This window comes from Mytilus edulis, chromosome 2 (assembly GCF_963676685.1).
Source record: "Mytilus edulis chromosome 2, xbMytEdul2.2, whole genome shotgun sequence".
Classification (NCBI taxonomy): Eukaryota; Metazoa; Mollusca; class Bivalvia; order Mytilida; family Mytilidae; genus Mytilus; species Mytilus edulis.
Window position 1 is genome coordinate 94489787 of NC_092345.1, and position 25468 is coordinate 94515254.

Genomic DNA, 25468 nt, shown 5'->3' on the forward strand with positions numbered 1-25468 from the left:
TAGATTCGAGCGTCACTGAAGAGTCTTTTGAAGCCGAAATGCGCGTCTGGCGTAAATATAAAATTTTAACCCTGGTATCTATGATGAGTTTTTTTATGAATAACAAGCATTGTGACCTAAGGGTAACCACTTCTTGTTATAAATGCAATACATTTAAAATGTATATCCAGGACAGGGTCAACAGAACATTCAAAACGAGCTTAAATCGTTCGTAAAAAAGTAAAAGAATTTTTAAAGATGTAAAGTGACGAATAACCAATAAAACTAATGTCTCTTTTTTCATATATCAAAATATACTCCCGATGTATATCATATGATATTTGCATGCAAGAGCCATGATGAGGTTCCGATAATATTGAACATACCTAATCATTGTTTATGTTATGACGTAAATGATTTTTGACTGCTTGTACGTTTTTTCCTATGGTGAATGCAACACTTTCAAGTAGATTTGAACGTTGTGTACAAAACTCAAAACATGGGAATTTTGAATTACCACATAGTTTAGGCATTGGTTTAGAACTGTTTTTTCTGGTCAACCATTCAGGTCTGCATTTCCGAAAATGATGAATTGAAGCAATACTGGAAGGACAATGCAACCTAGAAAATAAAGTAACGCAATTTGAATTTCTACTTGAATCTGATTTATGGCAAACATAAAAACGATGCTAATTTACGTCAAAAAGAGACGAGTTATTTTAGAATACTTTTCATCGGGAACATTATAAACTTTATTTAAATTCTATATTCTAGAAATTTACCGGTGATAAAATAAGCTTCACAAAAAATACGTCACTTTTTGTGGCGCTGATATAATCGTGTGACGAGCATTCTATAATTCTATTCTAATCTAGTCCTCGTCCACTGTCGAAAATTGTTACAAGGTTTTCGTTTTTATTCTGTGTTTTACATGTTGTAATGTACTATTTGATTATGTATTTATCTGTCCGCAGTGTTCTTTCGTTTATGTTTTACAATATTCCCGTCTAGAACTATTGTCATTTATGATGTATTTATAACATAACAATATAGCGAGAGCTTTGGTTAGCCATAAAACCAGGTTCCATACATCCTTTTTTTTCATAAATTGTCCTGTACCAAGTCAGGAATATGGCAGGTAGTTCTTTTCTATGTATGGTGCACTTACGTTTGTTTTTGTTGCACTTCCGACTTTCGGTTCTTCTGTTGTTTACCTCTTATAGTTTGAGTTTAAACCGGATTTCTCTCAATCGATTTATGAATTTTGAATAGTGGTCGAAAACTGTTGCCTTTATTTAAGGAGAACAAAAGTACCGAACGCCAAGGTATATTAAAAGAGCAAAGTCCCGAAAACCGGGGAAAAAAACACAAACTAGGCTATATTAACCAAGGGTACGAATCGAATACAACTGTCATATTCTTGGCTTGTTCCGGACGTTTGACAAAGAAAATAGTGGGTTAGTATAGCTAAACCTCCAGCCTATATAATATAAATATTTATGAGCATTGTAAATACATCTGGAAGAACGTCGGAAATGGATTTAGTAGGTATTTTGTTATCATTTGAGTAATACAGATAGAGGGAATTAATGAGTAAGGGTACTCTGTTTTACGTAGAAAAAACGGAGTGAAGTTTAATGTGATACACATATTTAACTTACTGAGACAAACTATATCAGTTTTGTAAAAGAGTGACAGCTTGCTACATAATTTAAATAATGTTTGATCAAAACAGAAATTCACATTACTGCTTAGTTATTAAATTTTACTACAGTTTGGCCTCTGGTGGAGAGTTGTCCCATTGGCAATCACACCACATCTTCTCTTAATTTAATCAATCGATAGTATTTGTTTAAATCGAATATAACTAATGCTGAAAATGATAATTTCATCCAAACGAAAATGTGTAATCGTAAAAAAATTCAAAAATATAGATTTCTCCCATGGTGCGGATACCAATGCACATTTTTATCAGTTCTAGTGATGCTCAAGTTGTATGGCTAGCTATCGTTATAAATGAACTCTTTTTTGTAAACTTTCATCGACGTCGTCTTTTCATTTGACTCAAATTGACTGTATTGATGTTGAAAATGATAAAGGATTAGATGATGAGTTTAGTAAAATTTAAAAAATCATCATGTTTTTATGTACTTACTTTTTATAGCCTTTATGTGGCGCTAAATCATGGGTGCTGACAGATTCAGGGCTTACCCGGGATGGCATAAAGACGTTTTTCCTCCTATCATATATTGGATATGTGCCGTCAATATGTCGTCCAATTGCTAAATGACTTGATTTGTTTGCTGGTTTCCAAGACGTTATATGATATGATGTTTTGAAGGCTATACTGGCAATATTCGCTTTGAAGTATTCGTTCTATCAATGAAATAAAGCACCATCGATTGTATTCCTTATTGCTATAATAATTATATCCGTGTACATTTTGTATAGGCCAACATTAATAACTAACATAACGTGTTGTTTTCATTTTGATTTGAAAGAAAATAATGAGTTGTGTATTTGAAATTATGTGTAGACATTATTTCAATTTTAATTCAGCTGTAATTGTAAATCATAGAAACTTCTACCAGCTCTAACTCGACAATTCTGTGTTAAGGGGTGTAAAATTCAGTTTGACAGCTTCAGACGTGATGACATTTGACCTTTTTGAACTGGACCAAATCACTACTTAACATAAAGATTCAGCACCCAATTTTTTTTAACATGTAATTACATCCCCTTCTTAATTTTTCATGCATTTAATATCAAGAAATAAATTGGGAAAGTGTACTAAATAAAAAATGCAAGTTATACACTGTTTACACTAGAGACTATATTCGTAAACCAAAGAACTATAACTGTGTCCTTGGACCATAAGTGATAGAGACTTAGGGTCTATTAATTATAGGTCATTGGTTCAAAGAATAGAAAACTAGGTCAAGATCAAAGATAAAAGTCAAATGCTAAATTTTGACTTTTTCTTGTTCCTTGATCTCCTCTGTCACTTTTAAAGATAGATATATATAAAGGAACTAGTGCAAAATGTTTGCCTAATTATGATTAAGATATGATCGATTGGTCTGTAACAATCCAATGACATCTTATAAAAGTTATTGGACCTTAAATGATTCAATTTAAGTTAATTGATTATTACTCCAACTTGGTACATGATAAAGCCATAGAGTCTTTTGCAAACTGTTGGTTGACCTTGAAAAATAACAACCGTAAGTGACCTTGAGTTAACTTAAAGTAATTTATTTTGCAGTTATTTCGAGGAAAAGTCCCTAAAAATTGTTTTTAAATATGCATCTTAAACCTATCATTTGAAACCGCAAATGAATTTCATTAAACCGGAAGAACCTAATATCTCCCTTATTACAGGCAAAAGTATATAAAGACAATATTTTTTTTAATCCAATTAAAGCTATCATGTTAGACCGGAAGTGACATTTTTTTAAACTGAAAGTTGGCATTATCTCCCTCATTTCATGCAAAAATATTTAGAAACATTTATTTATTGAATCAGTATGAAAAAACCTATGCTGTGCTATGTTAATGGAAACTTTGAATAAACCGAAAATATTTTCTCGTCAATCGTTTATAGAATTGATATGAAAAGGCCTTCAATTGTTCTCTGAACAATCGGTTTTTAATTGATAATTGTATTGTTTTTAATGCATTGTATTATATAGAGACCGAAAATATGTCTTTAAGGAATGAATGTAACCCGCGTCGGTCGTATTAAATTATAATCCTGGAACCTTTGATAGCTATTTACACCACTGGGTCGATGCCACTGCTTGTGGACGTTTCGTCCCCGATGATATCATCAGCCTAGTAGTCAGCACTACGGTGTTGACAAGATTATCAATTATATGGTAATTTTTATAAATTTTCTGTTTAAGTTTAATTTGTCATACATACAAAGAAGTTTATCCAAGATCCGTTGACTCCAACGTTGTATGGTATCATAAATTCGTCTGTATCATGAACTGCTATATATTTGTAGTTCCAAAGACGTATCAAGCAGTCCTTCAAGATAAGTAATTCGTCATTAAAAACCTGATAAATTTTTTCACCAACTTCTCGGGGAATTAAATCTGAAATATAAAACTCCAAAATATAAATAAACATTTCTGATTTTGTTAATGTTTGATTTACTTGAACTTATTATTTGTGATTCCCCGTTTTGTATATCCTCCCTCTTTTATAAGGTATTTTTATACCGCCAATGATACGAATTGCACATGAAAGGTATTTGTATTTGTGTGTAGTAATTGAAAAACTCGAAATCAAAATAAGGATGTACGACTTATAACTAGAATAGTAAATATAGAAGTTATATGTATGTCCTCAAAATCTTGGATATCATAGCAAAGATAACATTACAACAGAACAAACTGACATGCTTTAGAACCCACTGAACGCTATATACAGTTGATACTAGTAGATACCATTACAGCAGGACAAACTGACAGGCTATAAAACATACTGAACACTATATACAGTTGATATTGGTAGATAATATTACAACAGGACAAACGGATAGGCTATATAACACACTGAAGCCTATATACAGTTTATATTAGAAGGGATGAATATACTAAACTATATCAGTGAAAGCAATTTATATTAAGTAATTTTGATTCCGGAAAACATACTACTTACAATAACTTCCCATTGTCATTGTCTACAAACTTATCATAGTTCCAAGAATTAACAGAGTGTACACCAAACGAGCGTTTCGTCTACAGAAGATTTATCATAAATCAAAAAAGTTAAATAGGCCGAAGAAAGTTCGAATTTACAAAGTCTATCTTTAAGTCCATAAGTACCTTTTTCTGGCATATCGAATCCGGATACAACATCTACTATGCCCAATGACTCGTAGTACCGTAACACTGAAGCAGCATACGTATTTAGTTTATAAGGATATATAACAACTTTTTTAACTCCCATATAACGCAAAAATTCAAACCATTCTATCAGGAAATTACCATCTTTTGACCCATAGACAAGTTTTCCACATAATGCTATGTTTGAATTTTGCTTTGTCTCTAATGTAATTGGTTTCACAGAGTTAATATCATTCGAAGAACAGGTAACATTATTCAAACTGATAGATACACCTCTGATAGAAGTAATTTCTTCATAGATTTTACATGAGTACATCACGATTATTAATGAAGGTCCTTCGGTAACGTACCATGGATGAATTTGTGTAGCAGGCACCATTAATGTAGTTGTGTCTTCAAGGGATAAACAGCATTTCATTTTCGTTGATTTTAGTGACTTATGCACCCAAGCTAATGCAGAAATATGTTGCTGATCATTATCATTAATTATAAAAGCTGAATAAAGATATAAGCGTAGTCCTGGTGATTTCACAAATGGTAGGGTTTTTGTAAATGTCGAATTTCTGACAGTATTCTCATTTGTATTTTGCACCTGAAATTAAAAAAACAAAAAAACAAGCTAGAGTCAAAATAACATGCATGTGTCACTCTAATGATCCAATCAAAAGACAATAGTTTTGGAAACCAAAGATGTATAATACGAAATAAAACATAAAACAAGGAAATGTTACCAGAGATAGCTGAATTGCAACACGTATCCGATCAGTACACCATCAGCATGTTAAGGACCGTTGTTGTTCAAATTGTTTTACATATTTGTTTCCATATGACTTATCGTTTCTTTACTAGCAAACAAAAAAGGATTCATAAAATAAATCCCAGTAAAATTTTAAAATTTGGAAAGTACATACAAGGTAAAAAAAATTAATGCCCGACTATATCAACCAACTTAATACAATTAGATCTGTGCGATTAAAGGGGAATTTTCATTCATCTGTTGTGTAAGGATTTTGTTCCGTTGTCTTTCTTTATGTTTGTTTTTTTATGAGCTTTTCCCATCACTTTGCGTCCGGCGTCCGTCGTCCGTCGTCGTCCTGCGTCCATCGTCGTCCGGCGTCGTTAACTTTTACAAAAATCTTCTCCCCTGAAACTACTGGGCCAAATTAAACCAAACTTAGCCACAATTATCATTGGGGTATCTAGTTTAAAAAATGTGTCCGGTGACCCGGCCTACTAACCAAGATGGCCACCACGTCTAAAAACAGAACATAGGGGTAAAATGCAGTTTTTGGCTTATAACTAAAAAACCAAAGCATTTAGAGCAAATCTGACATGGGTAAAAATGTTTATCAGGTCAAGATCTATCAGCCCTGAAATTTTCAGATGAATCGGACAACCTGTTGTTGGGTTGCTGCCCCTGAATTGGTAATTTTAAGGAAATTTTGCTGTTTTTGGTTATTATCTTGAACATAATTATAGATAGAGATAAACTGTAAACAGCAATAATGTTCAGCAAGTACGATTTACAAATAAATGGTCAGTTGACACCTTTAGGAGTTATTGCCCTTTATAGTCAATTTTTAACCATGCTCCGTAAATCTTAGTAATCTTTTACAAAAATCTTCTTCTCTGAAACAACTGGGCCAAATTAATCCAAACTTGGCGACAATCATCTTTGGAGTATCTAGTTTAAAATATGTGTCCGGCCTACCAACCAAGATTGCCGCCACGTCTCAAAATAGAACATAGGGGTAAAATGCAGTTTTTGGGTTATAACTCAAAAACCAAAGCATTTAGATCAAATCTGACTGTGTAAAATTGTTAATCAGGTCAAGATCTATCTGCCCTGAAATTTATAAACCAATCGGACAACCCTTTGTTAGGTTGCTGCCCCTGAATTGGTTATTTTAAGGACATTTTGCTGTTTTTGGTTATTATCTTGAATGTTATTATAGATAGAGATAAACTATAAACAGCAATAATGTACAGCAAAGTAAGACCTAAAAAGAGGTCATAATGACCAAAATGGTCAATTGACCCCCTAAGCAGTTATTGCCCTTTATAAAGTCATTTTTTTTAACAATTTTCACAAAATTTGTAAAATTTTATTAACATTTTCCACTGTAACTACTGGGCCAAGTTCATTATAAATAGAGATAATTGTAAGCACCAAGAATGTTCAGTAAAGTAAGATCTACAAATACATCACCATCACCAAACCACAATTTTGTCTTGAATCCATCTGTGTTCTTTGTTTAATATTCACATAGACCAAGGTGGGCGACACAGGCTCTTTAGAGCCTCTAGTTTATTAATTCAGTTGCTCATTGTGGTTAACTCACTTGAGAATTTTGATTAGGACTTTTGTCTACGTTACACTTTATAACACCGAACAGCGGTATACTACTGATTCCTTTATTTTCTTCTCCTGGAATATATTCATTTGACTAAATTTGACTACAGACAAATTGACTCAGCATGATTTCTTAACTCTTCCATACTCTACAATTACTCCTATAATTTTAATAGTAATTCAGACTGCTCTATCATTAGATTAGTTCATTGTCATACAATTGTAGTCATCATTGTTACTAAACCTACCAACAACGTAGAGTTTCCTATCTGCTGGTGGAATACAGTGCTGAAACTTTAAATTTTCTAAAATTATTCTTCATCCGTCAGTATCTTCCAACAAATGACTACAACTTCTCGAGTGATCAATTGTACATATTATTTGCAGCATCCCAAGTTAAACGACAACAAAAACAGTTCTTAAACTGTACTAAATATTTGGTTAAGTTTAAAGCTTAGAAAATTTACAGGAAATATGTGTTAATAAAATTTGAGATGTCCTCGGGTCAGACAAGAGTCATCCGTTTTTGCGTGATATCTTATCACTTGGTATATGTGTCAACATATATAATAAGAGTAACACGACAGGTGTCAAATGTTTAGCAGGATAGTATTATCCTTTCGTAACACTTGATATCACCCCCGGTTTTTGGTGGGAGTAAAGTTTTTTTCTTTTTTTTTTTCTTTTTTTTTTGTGTACTGCTGTTTGTCTTTTTGGTCGAATGGAGAAGGCATTGATGTGTAATATCCACAAGCTTGAAATTTCATGTTTTTTTTTTTCGAATTTCTAAACATCTGTTTGAGGGTTATATTCGCTGCACTATTTTCAAAGAGAAATAAATATGAGTAAATGTGATTTTTGTGGGGAGAACTATGAATACATTCCACAGAGTGTTAATTTCCCTTATGTTTCTATCTCCTCTCTTTTATAGGTTTTACTGTTACAAAAGCGAAAGCCTAAGTTAGTTGTGAGCAAAAGCCTACTTGAAGTTTTGTTGATTTGAATATTTGTCATTTATCAAACTATTTTGGCACATTCTGAATTTAGTAGCACATCAATTACATTTGCCTTTGGGTTGAAAGTGAATACTTAGTATACAAAACATCACTCACGTTTTGCAGTAAAATCAAACGACCTTAAATCTCTGAATTGGATGCTAGACTTTGTTGATTCACTCTTTGTAAAAAAATTACGCGTGATTATGAACTACAATAGTTTGGAGTAGTATTTGTGGCATATTGATATCAGGTGATTATACATATACTTTGCCGTTCTTTTACGAATTTGACAATAAGACTTACTGTTAACCTCGGAACAGATCGCTTGTGGCTTTTCTTGATGTTTGCCTTAATTTTACTTTAAGTGTTACTTGGCTGTAATATCCTTCATGCGTGGCTCGATACTTGTGAATCCCGATGTGTTGTTGTGCTGTGGTCATTTTTGGTATTCTTGTCTCTCATATTTTCTTATGTGTTTTGTCTGTTTGCCATTAAGTTTTTCTTAGTATATATATGTATTGGTTATTATATGGATTAAGTTTATAACATTATGTTGACTGTTGCACCCCCACTGTTGACATTTCTACCTATTATACCTGGATGTTTTGTTCACAAATTGTTGCCAATATAATGAAATTGCATGCTACTGTCATACAATTAAAATTGTACAAAGAAATGCCTGTACCAAGACATGTATGTAACAGTTGTTTTCCATTCATTTGATGTGTTTGGCTTTTGATTTGGCCATTTGATGAGGGACTTTCCTATTGGAATTTCCCTTGGAGTTTGGTATATTTGTTATTTTACTTTTTAGACCTGTTTTTCCCCTATTCATGATTATTTTTACTGAAATGACTATGACAGTTCAGTCACTATGGATCTCCTAGCAGCCAGTACATGCACAAGAATGAAAATCAAGAAAGGCAATGCAGTTTACCTTACTTACAGAGATGTGTTTAAATTATACAGGAGCGACAGTAAACCAAGAACCATAACGGAAACAAAAAACGACCATAGAGTTATCCATCGTGACATGGGTGTACAGCTGTTTTTCTGAAGAAAAAAGAATAAATTCAAAATCATAAAAAATATCCCTACAATTATTCTGACTTTCGTGTGTTACAGATGTGTGTCAAATTTTACAATTGACTAATTGCTTGGTTAAGGAATAACTTATATATATATATATATAAAAAAAAAACTGACAAAATAAAATTTAGGAGTTAACAAATTTGATAAACTATTGGAAACTTCAGTTGTAAATACTTTAACTATTTTGGGACCCGTGTTTAGTCAAATTTGAAATGATTCCTTAATTTCTTATAAAAAAAATTCTCACCTTTTTATCACATCTAAATTAAACATCCATTAGTGATGTAATTGAGAACAAAAACTAATGTAATCTAAAAGAGGGACGAAAGATAACTAAGGATTTACTTATCCCAGGAATAGATTGCCTTAGCCAGATTTGGCACAACTTTTTGGAATTTTGGGTCCTTAATGCTCTTCAATTGTGTACTTGTCTGGCTTTATAACTATTTTGATCTGAGCGTCACTGGTGAGTCTTATGTAGACAAAACGCGCGTCTGTTGTATTAAATTATAATCCTGGTACCTTTGATAACTAGATAAAATGATCGAATTACCCATTAACAACTTAGTGTGCATAAGTGTAAAAAGTAAAATCACAAAAATACTGAACTTAGAGGAAGATCAATTGGGAAAGTCCATAATCACATGGCAAAATCAAATAACAAAACGCATCAAAAACGAATGGACAAAAACTGTCATATTCCTGACTTGGTACAGGCATTTTCAAATGTAGAAAATGGTGGATTAAACCTGGTTCTATAGCGCTAACCCTCTCTTTTTAATGACAGTCTCATCAATTTCCGATAATTTTACATTGATGCGTTAAATAAACAGACACAATAAATATAATGGTCAAAATATGGGTACATCAGTCATCATCGTTTAACAATTTTAAAAGGAACAATTTAACAGAACACAAAAACATCTACTATCTACGAACACATTTATTGAGTGTCTGACGTCAGAAAATTTTATACGTCACATAAATTTGTCGTTCAATGTGCGTACAAACAATTTTAAAATTTTCATGGGAATGTTAGCATACAGGGTTAAAAAATCAAAAGTATGTAAGAATAAATTTAAGAAATAGACCGAGATTTAAACTAGTCCAAAAGTTATATTTAGAATTTATAAGAATCCAAAAATAGTTAATTCCACTACGCGACTGAATGATTTTGACGTTTGTGGTTCAACGTATATTGTAATTCATAATAGAAATATATCATAATGACATATAATAGAACAATATCATACTGACGGGATCTTTTAAAGTACAGAGTCACGTTATAAGAACAAAAGAAATACAAAAAGTCGCAAAAACAAAACAAACCACAAAAAAATGAAAGCCAATACAAACACATTGACGAGATGTATAAGTACCGAGCCACGTGAAACGGATATCACATAAAACCATTCAACAGTAAAAGTAATATTAATAATAGAACAAAGACAAATGAAAGAACTATAAAATACGCTGTTAAGATGATAAACAACATCAGTACGAAGAATCTATACATCAAGACCATCGTGTATTATTTGAGAAGTTGATACGGAATATTTATCAACAAGGTCTTGGTACCTTCCGATGAATTTTTTTAGAAAAAGAACGAGACGTTCTTTGACATACCCCTGTTTCATCAACTTTCTACTCAGACACTGATGACGTATTACAAAGTCTGAGTAGGAGCTGCAAGCTCTTGAATATCGAATAAGTTGGGAAATATATATCCCATATGCAGGTGAAGATGGTATATTGCTACTAAGGTGGGGGAAATTTATGATTTCAAAATTAAAATCGTCTCGTTTGTCATAGATTCTGGTACTGAGATGACTGTGTAAGTCAAATTCGAGATATAAGTCTAAAAATGAGGCGGAGGAAGCCGTGTCTGTTGTTTCTTTAATCTCTAGTTCTGGGGGATATATTAATGGAACCCAATCAGAAAAGTTCGGATTGTTTAAGTGTTATTAGAGACAAATGTAGCATATCGATGTTCAAATCTCATAATCAAGACACATCATACAACTCAAGACACAAAAAATAATTGAGAGAGTTACTGTTGAATTATTACCATCCATACTCAGCCGAAATGTAATACTAAGGAATAGAAAACTATTCTGGCTGACAACTAAGACAGAAAAAAAATATCATTTTAATTATTTGTGACAGAAACACATCGTTTTAATCAACCAATTCATGAAAGCGATCGTATTCTTAAAAAAATTGTGTTAGTATTCTGCTTGCCATGTTATCCAAAAACAGAGCTTTTGCATTAACGTAGTATGTTAATTAAGACTTATTCTCGAACCAGAATTACCCTAGTGCTGCCCCATACAGTAAACACAATATTTGATATATTCAAATGGCAACCAATATTCTTTATTTTATCACGAAACAACTATAACGTTCTTTTCTCCGAGATTGATATGTATATAAAGATGCAAATGATAACTCATAATGACTTTAAGGTCCATCCGTATTTTATAGTTTATATTCAAATCAATATAGGATACAGCTATTCGGTTATATCAAAACGTCTTATCAAATAAACGTTTACTTCATAAATAAGCAGTGTGAATATGGAGACACATAATTTGTCATTCAATATTTTGGATAGTAAAAATTGAGAATTGAATTGGGAATAAAGAGACAACAACCCGATCAAAAAGCAGATAACAGCCGAAGGCCAACAATGGGTCTTGAAACCAGCGATAAAATCCCGCACCCGAAGGCGTGCATCAGCTGGCATACTAGTATCCCAAATGTTATTGATGAAGTGACTAATATCACAATGATTTCAAATCAACTTTCGACTTTTAACAAAATCAGATTCGTGATATGTAATCGGACAACCGTTTGATTCTGAGGTGAAAATTGATGCCGAGGTTGGCGAAGAGGGGCAGATTTGAAGTCAATTTGGGAATGATCAGAAAATAAATATTCTGGCCCAGGCGAACAAGGCGGATTGAACATAAATCAGAAATCTGGCCGCCTTCATAGTGAAATAAATACCCTGATCTCATCAAATTTGCTAGCTCAGCTCTCCCCCAACCCCGCTCAAAACTAAATTATCCTAAATGGTCCTCCGCCAACAGACTGCTGCTTCTTATTTGACTCTTATTTGATGTGGTTACATTTCTAATCATGCCAGGAATTACGGCAACTGGACGTCATATGTCAAAATTTGACGTATTCGAAATATGACGCCACATATTGATGACGTAACATTCAAGACCTAGCAAAGCCTCAGGAAAAGATCAAAATATATAATCTTTGGTCTTTTATTTGACAGCGATGCGGTAATGAATACTTAATTGCATCAATATATTTTAAGTGGATAACAACCGAGGTGTTTCAAAAATAATCTCGAGATGTTCCAAAAGGGGTGCGATAGCGAGTTAAGCAACGATACGGGTATGCGATGCAGGGTAGATGAGACAGACTGGAGTAATAAAACTTTATCAGATATACAAAATTTCTGTACAGTATTTAGTACTAAATATATGATAAACATAATTATTAGATATATCCTACCTTGGTTTTAGGTTGGGATATCACATCCGCTTTTATCGGGAGCGCTGAAAAAGAAAGAGTACATTCTTCTTTGTTTTATGAATTATAATAAAGGTAACGTAGAAATGTGCTGTTAAACGCATATATATATATATTAATGTAACATTATGCTTATTTGAATGTAAGTTACATATAATGACCATGCCAACAGATGTTTACTATGTTTGTAACTCGTAAGAGACGATTGACTTTGTATGTAGAAAGTGAAATAACAAAAGTACCAAACTGTGAAGAAAATTCAAACAGAAGGTCATTATTCAAGGGCATAATCAAAAGTTCAATCATATCAATCGAATTAATAACATATATTGTATGTAGAACTTCAAATATAGTATGAATCCGGCCCATTAATATGTAATTATGATTTTGCAGATGAAACAGCCGTCCGTTTAACAACAATATAATTATGATTAATTTTTAATTATGCACAAGTTATTTTAATAGAAAAGGTAAAAATTTTCATCATGCGGGTATGTTTTGTAATGATATCTTACGATTTATAAGGACATATTTGGATGTTTTTCCAAAAAGAAAATCATTATTGCTATTATTGTTAAATAATTGAATGCAGTATTTAATCAGTCTTAGTTGTTGAAAAAAATGATGAACCGTATGATAAGTTGTATCTTCAAGTGTGTGAGGGAGGGGGTAGGTTAAGATATGTTAACACGACTCGAAAAGAGTCAATAGTATATTTCATGCCAATGAACCATTGTCAAAATCCTTGTGTAGATCTCATACAGGAACGTCGTGAACAACGTAAAAATTTGACACCAATAGTATAATGAGAAAACATCAATAGTAAGTCTACCAAGCAAAAAAAGGATATTTGAATGACAACCTTTCTTACTCTTACAAGCGGTGTATATTATAATTGGTGTAGTGTATATTTTGCAATTATCGATAACCGTGCCTGTTTTAGGTGAAATTTTGGACATACTCTCACAGAAACAGAAAACGATGTCGTATCTTCATACCACTAGTATTTACTGTTTATACAACAATATGGTTGATACAAACGTGTCTGTCGTCAACTGTAAGGTATTTTTTTCTATATTCCTTCATTTTAAACAGAAAAAATATTACAATCATTCCTTAAATACTATTATCTTTACAGTACTACTAATAAATAGGTTTATATAGATTTGTCTTACTTTGCAGTATGTGCTTTTGTGCTTTTTTGTAAAATTGTTTCTTTTAAAATTGTAACACAGTGATGACTGCTGTACCCATATTTTGACTATTTTGTTTATTATGTATGTTTTGTTCATGCATCGTTGTAACTATAACGGAATTTGATGACACTGTCGTACAAGTGAGAGGTTTAACGCTATAAAACACAGAAACAAGGTTCATTTACCATTTGCTACATTTGAAAAATGCCGGTACCAAGTCAGGAATATGACAGTTGTTTTCCACTCGTTTTAGATGAGTTTTGTCATTTGATTTTCCCATGTGATTGGGGACTTTCCGATTAAATTATCCTCGGAGTTCAGTATTTTTGTGATTTTAATTTTTTTAAGATAAGGAGGTATACTTATTTTAAATTGTAAGGAGTAGATAAAGAGTTCAATTGTATACATATAATCAGGTTTTAGAAGGAAAAACGGAAGCAACGCACACGCTATGTATCAAAACAACTAAATTTAAAAACAACACGTTATTAATTTCATTCTTCCGAAGCCCTTTTCTAGATTGACCTTTACCATGAACGCTCAAAGCCGAATATTTTTTATTAGAAACGAAACAGTGGAAGAGAAGACAACATACAGTCACATTTTAGTATATATAAAACAAAAACCAGGACAATAGATATTTATTAACATGCTAGTTATAAGTTCGATATATTTAACACGGTACAAACAAGGTAATGATGTTAACATACCCTTTATAAAGCCTTTTTGTATATAACCTGCAATGCATAAACATATGGAACCATACGGTGTTACCTCTGTAATAAGCGAAAGATATTTTTCAAAAGATACTCAGGAAAATATGTTTGTTAGATATACTGTTAATCGAAAAATAATTTATATACAAAATATACATTTTTTTTTAAAGAAAAAGTAAATATAGAGCAATATCCCATCTCTTGTGCAACTTTGAGAGAGGTTTAAAATGTAACAGTCAACTAAAACTGACAACGTCAAAGAAAGCATGACATGAGTATTTCTATTCTATTGCAGCACAAAGTTTATATCCAAATTCCTGATTGCAAATGGTAGCGGTTATGCTTTGAAATTACCATTTATTTCAAGACAAGGAATATTATCACCGTTAAAATTTATGATGGAGAGCAGTATGAATGCAACATCTGCGGTCTTCCTTGTAAGTAACGTCAGCAACAACAAGGCATCAACAATGTCAGTCATGGACGACAGCGGGAATCTAACATCTCTAGCGGAAAACATTAACAAGAGTTCAAATAAGTAAGCATCTGCATTTAAAATGACAGCTTCACTATTACATGTGTAGTTATATAAGTTTTTTTTTATCTTTGTAATCAGTAATTTAACTTGAAGATATGCATAAGAATTATTATTGAAAATATTATCAGTTGTAAAATTAATACACATTTTTTTTAATGTACAAATGTTTATTTCTTGGGATACAGTGCATCAAGACTTCACTTATATTTTCTGTTTATTTTTCTTATGAAAAATTATGTACCGATTGAAACACGTTTTTTTTTAATTATAAGACGTATGGTTTTTTATGTGTCAAACAAAAAGTGGAATAAAAAAATATTATAACGTTGTGCACGATGTTCCTACAACACGACGTTACACTAAAAATGCGGCGTCAAAGAGGGTTTTTGACTTTGATTAATTTTTGCAAGTTTTATTCGTTTTTTTTATATGTTGTTGGTTGATTCTGGTTCTGTTCTTTTTGTGATATCATTTTATCATAAATTACTTCAAGTTGTGGAAATCGATTTAATAATGTTTACCTTTTAAGTTATTTCACCTAAAAATGCAGTGCTTACTGTCGCAAGTAATGTAGGAAGGAAAAATTGGACGGAAGTACATGTCTACGGTTTCCATAAATAATGTGCAAAACTTTTATCATAGGATGTTTAACTTTCATGGTGCATATCATCTTTTATTGTAAAATTTCTAAATCTGAATTCAACCCCAATACACATATATCTGACACTCTGCAAGTAAATCGAAACATTTTTAACCTTGATTAATTTGAATAGAATTGTATTTTTCATGGTACATAATTTGTCGAAATACAACCCTTCAATTTCTTAAAAATCTTGGCTTGAGAATTATTTTACAAGTCTTCTAAAATTGCTTGCTTAAATTGTTTAACTTCTGATATACATTTTAAAATAAAGTAATCTACTCTTGAATTGTCCGTAAAAACGGGTAATATAATCCCGGGTTTTATCAATTCAATGAAACGGTTTTCGTCGCTGTTTTTGGATTTGTCTTTCAATTATCTCAATTTCATGCACAAGTTAATATTGACGAAAAGTTCCGGCTTCGCTAGTACATGTAGTACAGGAATAACTTTCAGTTATAACATGAATAGCAGGACAAATTGCAAGGTAAAACATTCCGTGGACTTGTATTAAGTCTTTTAATATAATTGGTGAATGCACCTTACTGAAGAGACTACTTTAAAAGAAATATTTCGAAGTCCTTCCGCAACATAAATTAAAATTCGCATTTTACATTTAGAGTATTGTCTTGGTGTTTCCAATTTGTCTTTGCAAAAGTTGAACGAAGTTCATGTAATGCGATTTAATTTCCCTTTTCACGATTCTTTTAAATAAATCGAAAAAAGCTATAAACGATCAATAAAAATTGCAAAATTTAACCTGTGTCGTATCTATGTCCCGGTCGGAGTCTATACATGTATATAGCAACATGCACTATTCTTTTTTTTCGGCAGCCATCAACATCTTTTTCCAAATTTCACCAAACGATTTGTTTTAATTATCATGAACATTTAATTGAAATTTTAGGATATGTAACGTCGGAAATTAGAGTTTTTCGGATTTTTCGACGTTTTTCGACATTAGGACAAAATGGCTACCGTTTTGTAATGTGTTGAAAAAATTTATCCCTTAAAGACCCAAATATATAGTTAATAAGAAAAGAATTTTGGCATTTTGTACTCTTCGTGTATCTAACTTTTGTTTTGATCAATTATAAATAACTTATTGAAATATCAGTTAAAAAATACGCGTTAACTGCTTTGAAAAATGAAATATCAACTTGGACAAAATGGCTACCGCTTGAAAAACGACTGTGTAGAGAAGATTTTATAAAATCTGCAATATTTGAACTCACGAACAATGAGGTACATATTTGTACTTTTGGTAGATGTTGTTATTGTCTTACTCTTTTTATTCGTTTTCCGCTATATCTACTTATAAAATTCACTTTCAGTCGTTAAGTTACCGAAAAACGTCGTTGGACATTTTTCTTATTCAAGCTTAATATGCGGCCACCGAGTCAAATGAAATTTGGCAAAATAACGGCTTTAACGCCACAAAGAACCGACACATACCGTTGTTCCTGCCAAGTTTCCGGAAGATCAGAGAATAAGAAATATGATCACTATACATAAGAGTCAAAACAGTTTTTCATAAATGTAACGTTGGACATCCGTTTTTTTCACATAGCTTTGTTATTTTAATCCTCAAATATACTAGATATTACTTAGTATATGATCAAGAGCTATAAAAACATAATTTAAAACATATATTGAATTTGTTTTATAGTGGTTCGTGTTTGCTAACATTTTTATTTTGTTTTGCGGAGGAAATTTCGAAGATTGTGTTACAAATACTAGGGGTTGTAGGAACAGCGTGCGTAACGTTTTTGCCTTAGAAATCAGTTACCAAAATTTTTTAAAATGTTGTCAACAAATAAATACTAGTCATCACTCGTGTCACGTCAGAAATTATAAATTAACTGTTAACAAAACTTAAAATTTTGGAAATACTAAGGCTTTTCCATGTCAGAAAAAGATTACCGTAGCTGTATTTGACAAAATGTTCACTGCTCTTCAACTTCCAACTTTATTTGGCCTTTCAAACTTTAATGGATTAGAACGTCACTGATGAGTCTTTTGTAGACGAAACACGCATTTGGCGCAAATACAAAATTTAAATCCTGGTATCTATGATGAGTTTATTTACAACCACTGGGTTGATGCCACTGTTGGTAGAGTTTTTATTCCCCGCGGGTATCACCAGCCCCGTAGTCAGCACTTCTGTGTTGACATGAATTATCATTGATATGGTCAAAATTGATAATTAATTGTTTACAAAACATAACATTTTTAAAATACTATGGCTTTTCTTTCTCTGGAATAGATTACCTTAAGTTAGCTGTATGAATAGATTACCTTAGCTGTATTTTGCAAAACCTTTGGGTGTTTTTAGTCTTCAATGCTTTTCAACTTCGTACTTTTTTTAGCCTTTTAAACTTTTTTTGGATTCGAGCGTCACTGATGAGTCTTTTGTAGAAGAAACGTACGTCTGGCGAAAATATAAAATTTAAATCCTGGTATCTATGAGGAGTTTATTTACAACCACTGGGTCGATGCCACTGCTGGTGGAGTTTTTGTTCCCCGAGGGTATCACTAGCTCAGAAGTCAGCACTTCTGTGTTGACATGAATAATCATTGATATGGTCAAAATTATAAATTAATTGTTTACAAAACTTAACATTTTTGAAATTCTTATGCTTTTCTACCTCAGAAATAGATTACCTTAGCTGTATTTGACAAATCTTTTTGGAATGTTTGGTCCTCAATGCTTTTCAATTTCGTACTTTATTTGGCCATTTCGCCTTTTTGGGGGATTTTAGCGTCACTGATGATTCGTTTGTAGACGACACGCGCGTCTGGTACAAAATTTCAATTATGATATTTATGATGAGTTTATCTAAATGCTGAAGTTGTTTATTGTATATCATTTCAGCCAAGAACTGCATCAAAGAATGTGTCCTACTGGTTTTCACGAAAACACAGAGGATCTTATGTGTATGGTATGTGGTTTCTTAGTGTTCTACTTATCTAAATGTAGTAAAACAGGAGATTTAAGGTAGTAATATTCGGGTGCATGAGAAACTGAAACATTGAAAACTAATGCGAAGAGTATTAGATTTAAAAAGATATAAGATCCATATCTAACTTGTATTTGGATAGCATAATTTATCTGGAAAGTCATCAATGAAACCTTGTTAAGTAAAAAAATGAACACTATCTTGAAAAAAATAAAATAACAAAAATACCGAACTCCGAGGAAAATTCAAACGTAAAACCCTTTACAATGGCAAAAATCAAAAGCTCAATCACATTAAACGAATAGATAACAACTGTCATATTTCTGACTTGGTATAGGCGTTATCAGATGTAAAAAAAAAATGTTGGATTGAACCTAGTTTTATAGCTAGCTAATCCGCTCATTGATCCTAATCTGTGTGACAGTAGCATAAAATTCCATTATATTGACAAAAATGTGTGAACAAACAAACCGACATATTAGGTAAAAATGTCAAAAATAGCGGTTCAGCAGTAAACATTGTGTTATAGCCTTAATCACTAAAGAAACAAATATTTGAACAAAAAAAAAACAAAAAGGCATTTAGACAAAGCACATCAGAAAAAAAACGATGACAATGCAAAATTTACCATAACACAATAACACAATGACGGGATAATGTATAAGAACCGAACCACGTCAAATGGATATAACCTTCGTATAGATATCGTAAAATATCAGCCTCTCGACACAATGTGAAGTTTTTTTGGCCCGTCAGCTGCGTTCATATAAAATTAGAATATTGATACGAAAATCACGAAAGGAGTTTGTTTCTGCGGTTCGCATTTTTTTTTACCTTAATAATAGACGTCTGAAGCCTTAATGCTTTGATAATGTTTTGTATTGATTTTACAAAAAGTACAAAATGTATGCAGTTTTCCATCTATATTTCTTTTTTGGAAACACCGCGCACAGCAAAGAAACATTAAAACAGAAGCTTAATTATAACTATTGACATAATTTCACCAAATATAAAGTAGTTACTTGGGTGCGCACATACTTTTCCAATCTAAAATATACTTAAATTTCATGAAAAACAAGGAAAATCAAGAAATTTGACAAATTATGCAAATTTAGTCATGATTTGTTTCCATGGTAACTTGCTTTTATTTCATGAATTTCATATGGAGATATGTACCGTAGTCAAGTTTGAACACATTAATCAATATGTTTGATTTTAATAAATTTTTAGTTTGCAGTAATATTTGAGCCAAATCAGGGCCTTATTGACGCTACTCCTTTCAAAATTAAGTAGCCGTATACCTGTCCAGACGATTAATAAACAAAATTATTGTCAATATTTAGTGCACCGTTCAAATAAACTTATGATCACAATACTTTATTTTCAGAAAAAGATTAACTTTGACGAACAGTACAAAAATCCTTGCTGGAACCCAAAAGTTGACGATTTGGCATGTTTACCATACTTCATGATCATTGGCATGCAAAAATGTGGAACAACAGATCTTTTTAGGGCGATGATCAAACATGTGAATATAATACCACCAAGAGACAGATATGGAGATATGGTAAAAGAAACGCATTTCTTTGATGCTTTTCATTACGGTACTTTATTAATTTTTAACTCTTTAATTCGCAGAATCAATTTAGGATAATTAATTATTAGGGAAATTGAAAAGGAGACACACAAACATATAATTAATAATAGCGATTTTAGTACAAATATATGATTTATCAGGCACTAACAGATTTATAAGCCTTATGTGTGAAATGTTTGTGAAATGACCAGATCCGTACAACACAAACAAATCAAAACAAAGACATATTATGACCTTCAACAACAAAGACATATTGTGACCTTCAACAACAAAGACATATTATGACCTTCAACAACAAAGACATATTATGACCTTCAACAACATTTATACAGCTTTTTATATAATTATATATTAAAACTGTCATCTACGTCCATCAACGTTCATACAAAAAGCTATAAGTGAAAAACTTAAAATGAAACGTTTAGCGTAATGATGGGATATGTATAAACAAATACTTATGCATATATGAAGCAGGTAGAACGATATAAATTTCTCTTTCCTTTTATGTTTTTCCTTATATAATTGATATATATGTATGTAAATTTCCGACTTTTGTACTCTTTGATATTATTTACAGACAAAGATCTCAAACAAATATCATATTAACCGTTGTATTTTTCTTTTGACATGTTGGACCTTTTGTATCTTGTGTCCTTTGTAATCTTTGTTACACTTGTAAATCATTTTTGATCTGAAACGATAACTTTGACCTGAACTGCTTTTAAAAAAGACTGAACAATAAATCATTATGTCATAGTCAATCTTTAAATTAATTTTCAGACTTATTCACCGCGATAAATTCAGTACAGTTCAACCAATGGCAGTATATGTCCACAGTTTTCAGTCGACAGTAGTACAAGTACACATCAACTATTGACTGAATCTTCTGAACAATTACTAAATAAAACTGAATTGACCGCAAGCGAATTGTGTATACAGTACTTTATTTACCGTAATGAATAAGTTACACAAAAAAAAAGCTGCATATTTCATCTTCTGTTTCGCAATCTGTTAGAATTGTTTGTCCCTCCAATCTGATCTTCTTCCTGTCATTGATATTAACAGATCTTCCTTGTTGCCTCAACCAATTCTGTAATGCATCTTTCTTATTTTGAGTTTTGCTGCTATCGAAAATATAAGATGTGGAACATTTTTATGACAATTATTGATAATGTATGCAATAAGTGTCTCCTCCGTGACAGTCTTGAACATCAAAAATAAATATTAAAATAAACGACATTGCTATTGTTTAGTGTTTGGTCCATGTTATTTGTCACTATGAAACACAATTTAACATAGAAAAAACATAAAACATAAAACTCTATTGTGTCAGAAAACAATGTCAAACGTCCGAATATGTTATCCACACTGATCTGTGTCCACACTTGTAGAAGTCTTAAAATGAGACAAAAAACGCAGATAGAGAGAGAAATCAGTATTTAATCACTAATAGCTAGTTTTATTTAAAAACAACAACATTGTTTCATCAAAATGGTTATTGTATTTCATCAAAAGAAATACTTTGTTTTGTGGTGTATAACAGTAGTGATTTATATTGTACAGTGTACGAATTATTACTGATTGTATGTAAATATTTGTTTTACCATAAACCAAGATATACTGTCTTCTTTTTTTGGTGTCCATATATCCCTATAAAATGTTCAATCTAAGTTAGAGTATGTGTTCATTCATTACGAGGCATTGTTAACAATATCAAAATTTCGTGTGTATGTAACTATGAAAATAAATGTATGTTATGCTCTTTTCTGGTGTTTCTCTGTTCTTTTTTGTTCTTTGTTTGTCCTTTTTGGTCCTTTTCTGTTCGTGTCTGTAAATCGTTGGACCGGTCAAGATCAAAATGACTGTTTCAGAGTAAAATTGATTTATAAGTGTTAAACTTGCTGTACGGTATAGTGCTTTCCTCATTGCTGATGGCATTTAGCTAGTTGTCTAAATAGAAATCATTCCAGGTCTCGAATGCTTGTTTTTCGTGCATTGCTTGGTAGCAGATGAATACTTTCAAGACATCTGCATCAGATCTTTGAAATAAAAACTCCAAGGTGTAAACTAGTTGATTAAGAAAGAATTGAATGTTTTTCTCATGAAATATAATTTCAGGTCATAAACTGGATGATTTTGAACCACGACAATATTTGACCTTCAAGGACTATAGAAATATGTTTTCAAGTCTTTCCACTAAAATAAAGAAAGGAAACACTAGTTTCATTACAGGTAATGGTAAATATTTTGAATATGTACAGACTCAAGGTTAAGCATGTTATTTATTCATGCTGAGATACAAATACCGTTCGTACAGTTAGCTTTTTAAAAAGATCTCTATTAACATAATCTTATTTGGAGGAGGGGGAATACCTTCGCTGTGAATGGTACCTTTCCTAATTCTACCCAAAAAAATAGCCTTGGGCATTTAAAAAAATTGTTCATTACTTTAAATTTACGGAATAATCAAAATAAAAAGACTATTTGTTAAGATTGCCAATGAGACAACTCTTCACCAGAGACCAAATGCCATAGAAGACAACAAAACAAGACTTACTACACTACTCAACTTCCGTTTTGAGTTATCATGCCATAATTTATATGAATTTAGCTTTTTATACTTGTGGTTAGCGTGTTTAATAGTGACTATTTATTGGGTATTGGTATTATCAGATAAACAAACACAGGAAAATGACACAATACAACAAAAGAAAGTCTTTGAATACATATATTTTCTTTATCTTATTAGGTGAGGCCACACCAGCATATCTATGGCGCCTTTACACGTGGAAACTTTACCCACAGAATAAAAACAAAACTAAGCCTATTGTACTGTTACCTGATCTTGTACGGCACATTATTCCGAATGTAAAACTTATAATTGTATTACGTGAACCAGTCGATAGGTATGTTTAATGACTTTTTTCACTATATTTTTTAGACATGTATTTCATCAAGATATATCACTCCATTAGAATAATTGGAAAAATTCATATTTACACTTATAAAATTATTGAAATGAGTTATTTGAATCATTGGCCAAAATCGGTTTGTTTTACAGGTCACGTTCAAGTTATTTTTATAGTCATTCACCAAAGAAACCAGTAGAAGCTTTTGACAAAGCATTTCTAGGAGGACTACGCCTAATAAAGGATTGCTTTAAAGTAAAGACTGAGGTTGATTGTATATTGAACGATACCTTGATAATGCCATTTCGTAAGCAGGTATTTGATTTGTTGTGTATTGCCACTGCTGGTATAGTTATCCCCGTGCTCTGTAACACCCACATTTTGACAAAAAATTTAGATGGATATAAAAAGATGTGGTATGAGGGCCATTGAGACAACTCTCCAACCAAGTCACTATTGTTTTAAGTAACTTGAACAATTATAGTTCAAAGTACCGTCTTCAACATGGAGTCTTGGTTTACACCAAAGAGCAAGCAATAAAGGGCCCCACGGAATGACTAGTGTTAAACCATTCAAACAGGAAAACCAACAGTCTAATTTATATAAAAAACGAGAAACGAAATCTACACTTATGAACCAAATTAACAAACAACAACCACTGAACATCAGGTTCCTGACTTACGATAGCTGCAAACAAATGCAGCGGATTTAACCATTTCAATAGGTACCAACCTTCACCCTTATCTGAATCAATAGTGCAACATCACAACATAGAAAGACACACTTTAGAATACCAAATCAAATAACTCATCAAAAGACATACTAACACAAACAAATGAATATACACTGAACGAATCAATGTGATTTATCACACAAGTTAAATACAAAATCTGAAAAAAGGATGATATGTTAAGACATTTCAGAAAAACAACCATAACCTTGAACAAAATGCCGTCAAATAGAATAGTGTACACAAAATATGTTTTTAATACCTTTATTAACGTTCTACAGTGAGTATGTGTGTTTGTAAGCGGCTTTGAACTCTAGAAATTTGTTGACTCTGTTTAAGAATCATTGTTTTCTTTCATGTCATGATATTCAATATTTAAACGACTTTATCCTCAGGTAGACCATATACTTCCTGGCTTATACTATTATTTTATCAAGGAGTGGTTTCGGGCTTTCCCTAGAGAACAGTTTATGATAATTAACTTTGAAGACTACAAGAACAACAAAACCAAAACTTTGAACCGAATATTCAAATTTTTGGAATTAAGTAAGTATCATTTTAAGACAACAAATAAATAAATAATATGTTTTCATGAAAGTAAGACCTTGTGGAAGGAAAAAGTAGGAAAACTTTTTTGAAAGAGAGGCTCATGTGTTAGTGTATATTATTATACAAGTCACCGGGACTATTCAAACAAAGCTTTTATCAAAATGTATCGAATGCGTAAAAGAAAGAAATTTTGAGAATACCTTAGTTCTAGTCAGTGTCGAGTAATTTATCAACCAGTTTATAGTAATATGACTTTAACAAAAATAGAGATTCATGTTGATATATTGTAGGCACACTTACTGAAGAAGAAATGATAAACAGTGGAATGGTCACAAAACAAGCCAAAAACCGAGGTCGACAAATTCGTCTAAGTTCACTTAACAGTTCAACTGTCAGCAAGTTACAAGAATTCTTTAGACCTTATAACAAACTTTTACTTAATCTGTTAAATAGTAGTAGTTTTGATTGGACATGATCATATCATATTTAGTAAAGTTTTAATCGCGATCTCAAGGTGACTTCTAGTTTTATAATGTGTTACAGTCTAGTTGACTATCAAGAACTGACTTTAATGTTTTTATTTCTGCTGATTACAGTTTTCAGTCGTCAGGCAAAATATGAACGTTTTCTTTTATTGAGAAGGAATTAGTGAATGCGTAAATTATTATTTTATTTATTTATATTTATTGAAGAAGCTAGTACCCTGAATAAGGAAATAAAACACAACTGAAACACAGAACACAGTTAATTCTGAATTAATTCTGAATATACGTCAAATAGTTTTCCCTGGACGTTAAACAACGAAA

At 31.9% G+C, this 25468-nt stretch overlaps 2 protein-coding genes across 2 annotated transcripts; one reads left to right on the plus strand and one right to left on the minus strand.

Moving 5' to 3' along the window:
• Nucleotides 1-77: 77 nt before the first annotated feature.
• On the minus strand, nt 78-13889 carry LOC139513517 (uncharacterized). Its single transcript, XM_071302113.1, has 7 exons — nt 12810-13889; nt 9133-9239; nt 7437-7482; nt 4815-5427; nt 3904-4079; nt 2135-2355; nt 78-600 (listed from the first exon to the last, which is right to left on the minus strand). The coding sequence occupies exons 2-7, from the start codon at nt 9219-9221 to the stop codon at nt 366-368; spliced, it is 1380 nt and encodes a 459-aa protein (XP_071158214.1). The 5' UTR covers nt 9222-9239; nt 12810-13889; the 3' UTR covers nt 78-365.
• On the plus strand, nt 13777-25175 carry LOC139513518 (carbohydrate sulfotransferase 15-like). Its single transcript, XM_071302114.1, has 9 exons — nt 13777-13889; nt 15035-15277; nt 18793-18859; nt 20265-20481; nt 22593-22706; nt 23224-23380; nt 23536-23698; nt 24509-24659; nt 24953-25175. Exons 2-9 carry the CDS (start codon nt 15135-15137, stop codon nt 25135-25137), a joined length of 1197 nt encoding a protein of 398 aa, XP_071158215.1. The 5' UTR covers nt 13777-13889; nt 15035-15134; the 3' UTR covers nt 25138-25175.
• Nucleotides 25176-25468: the final 293 nt, after the last annotated feature.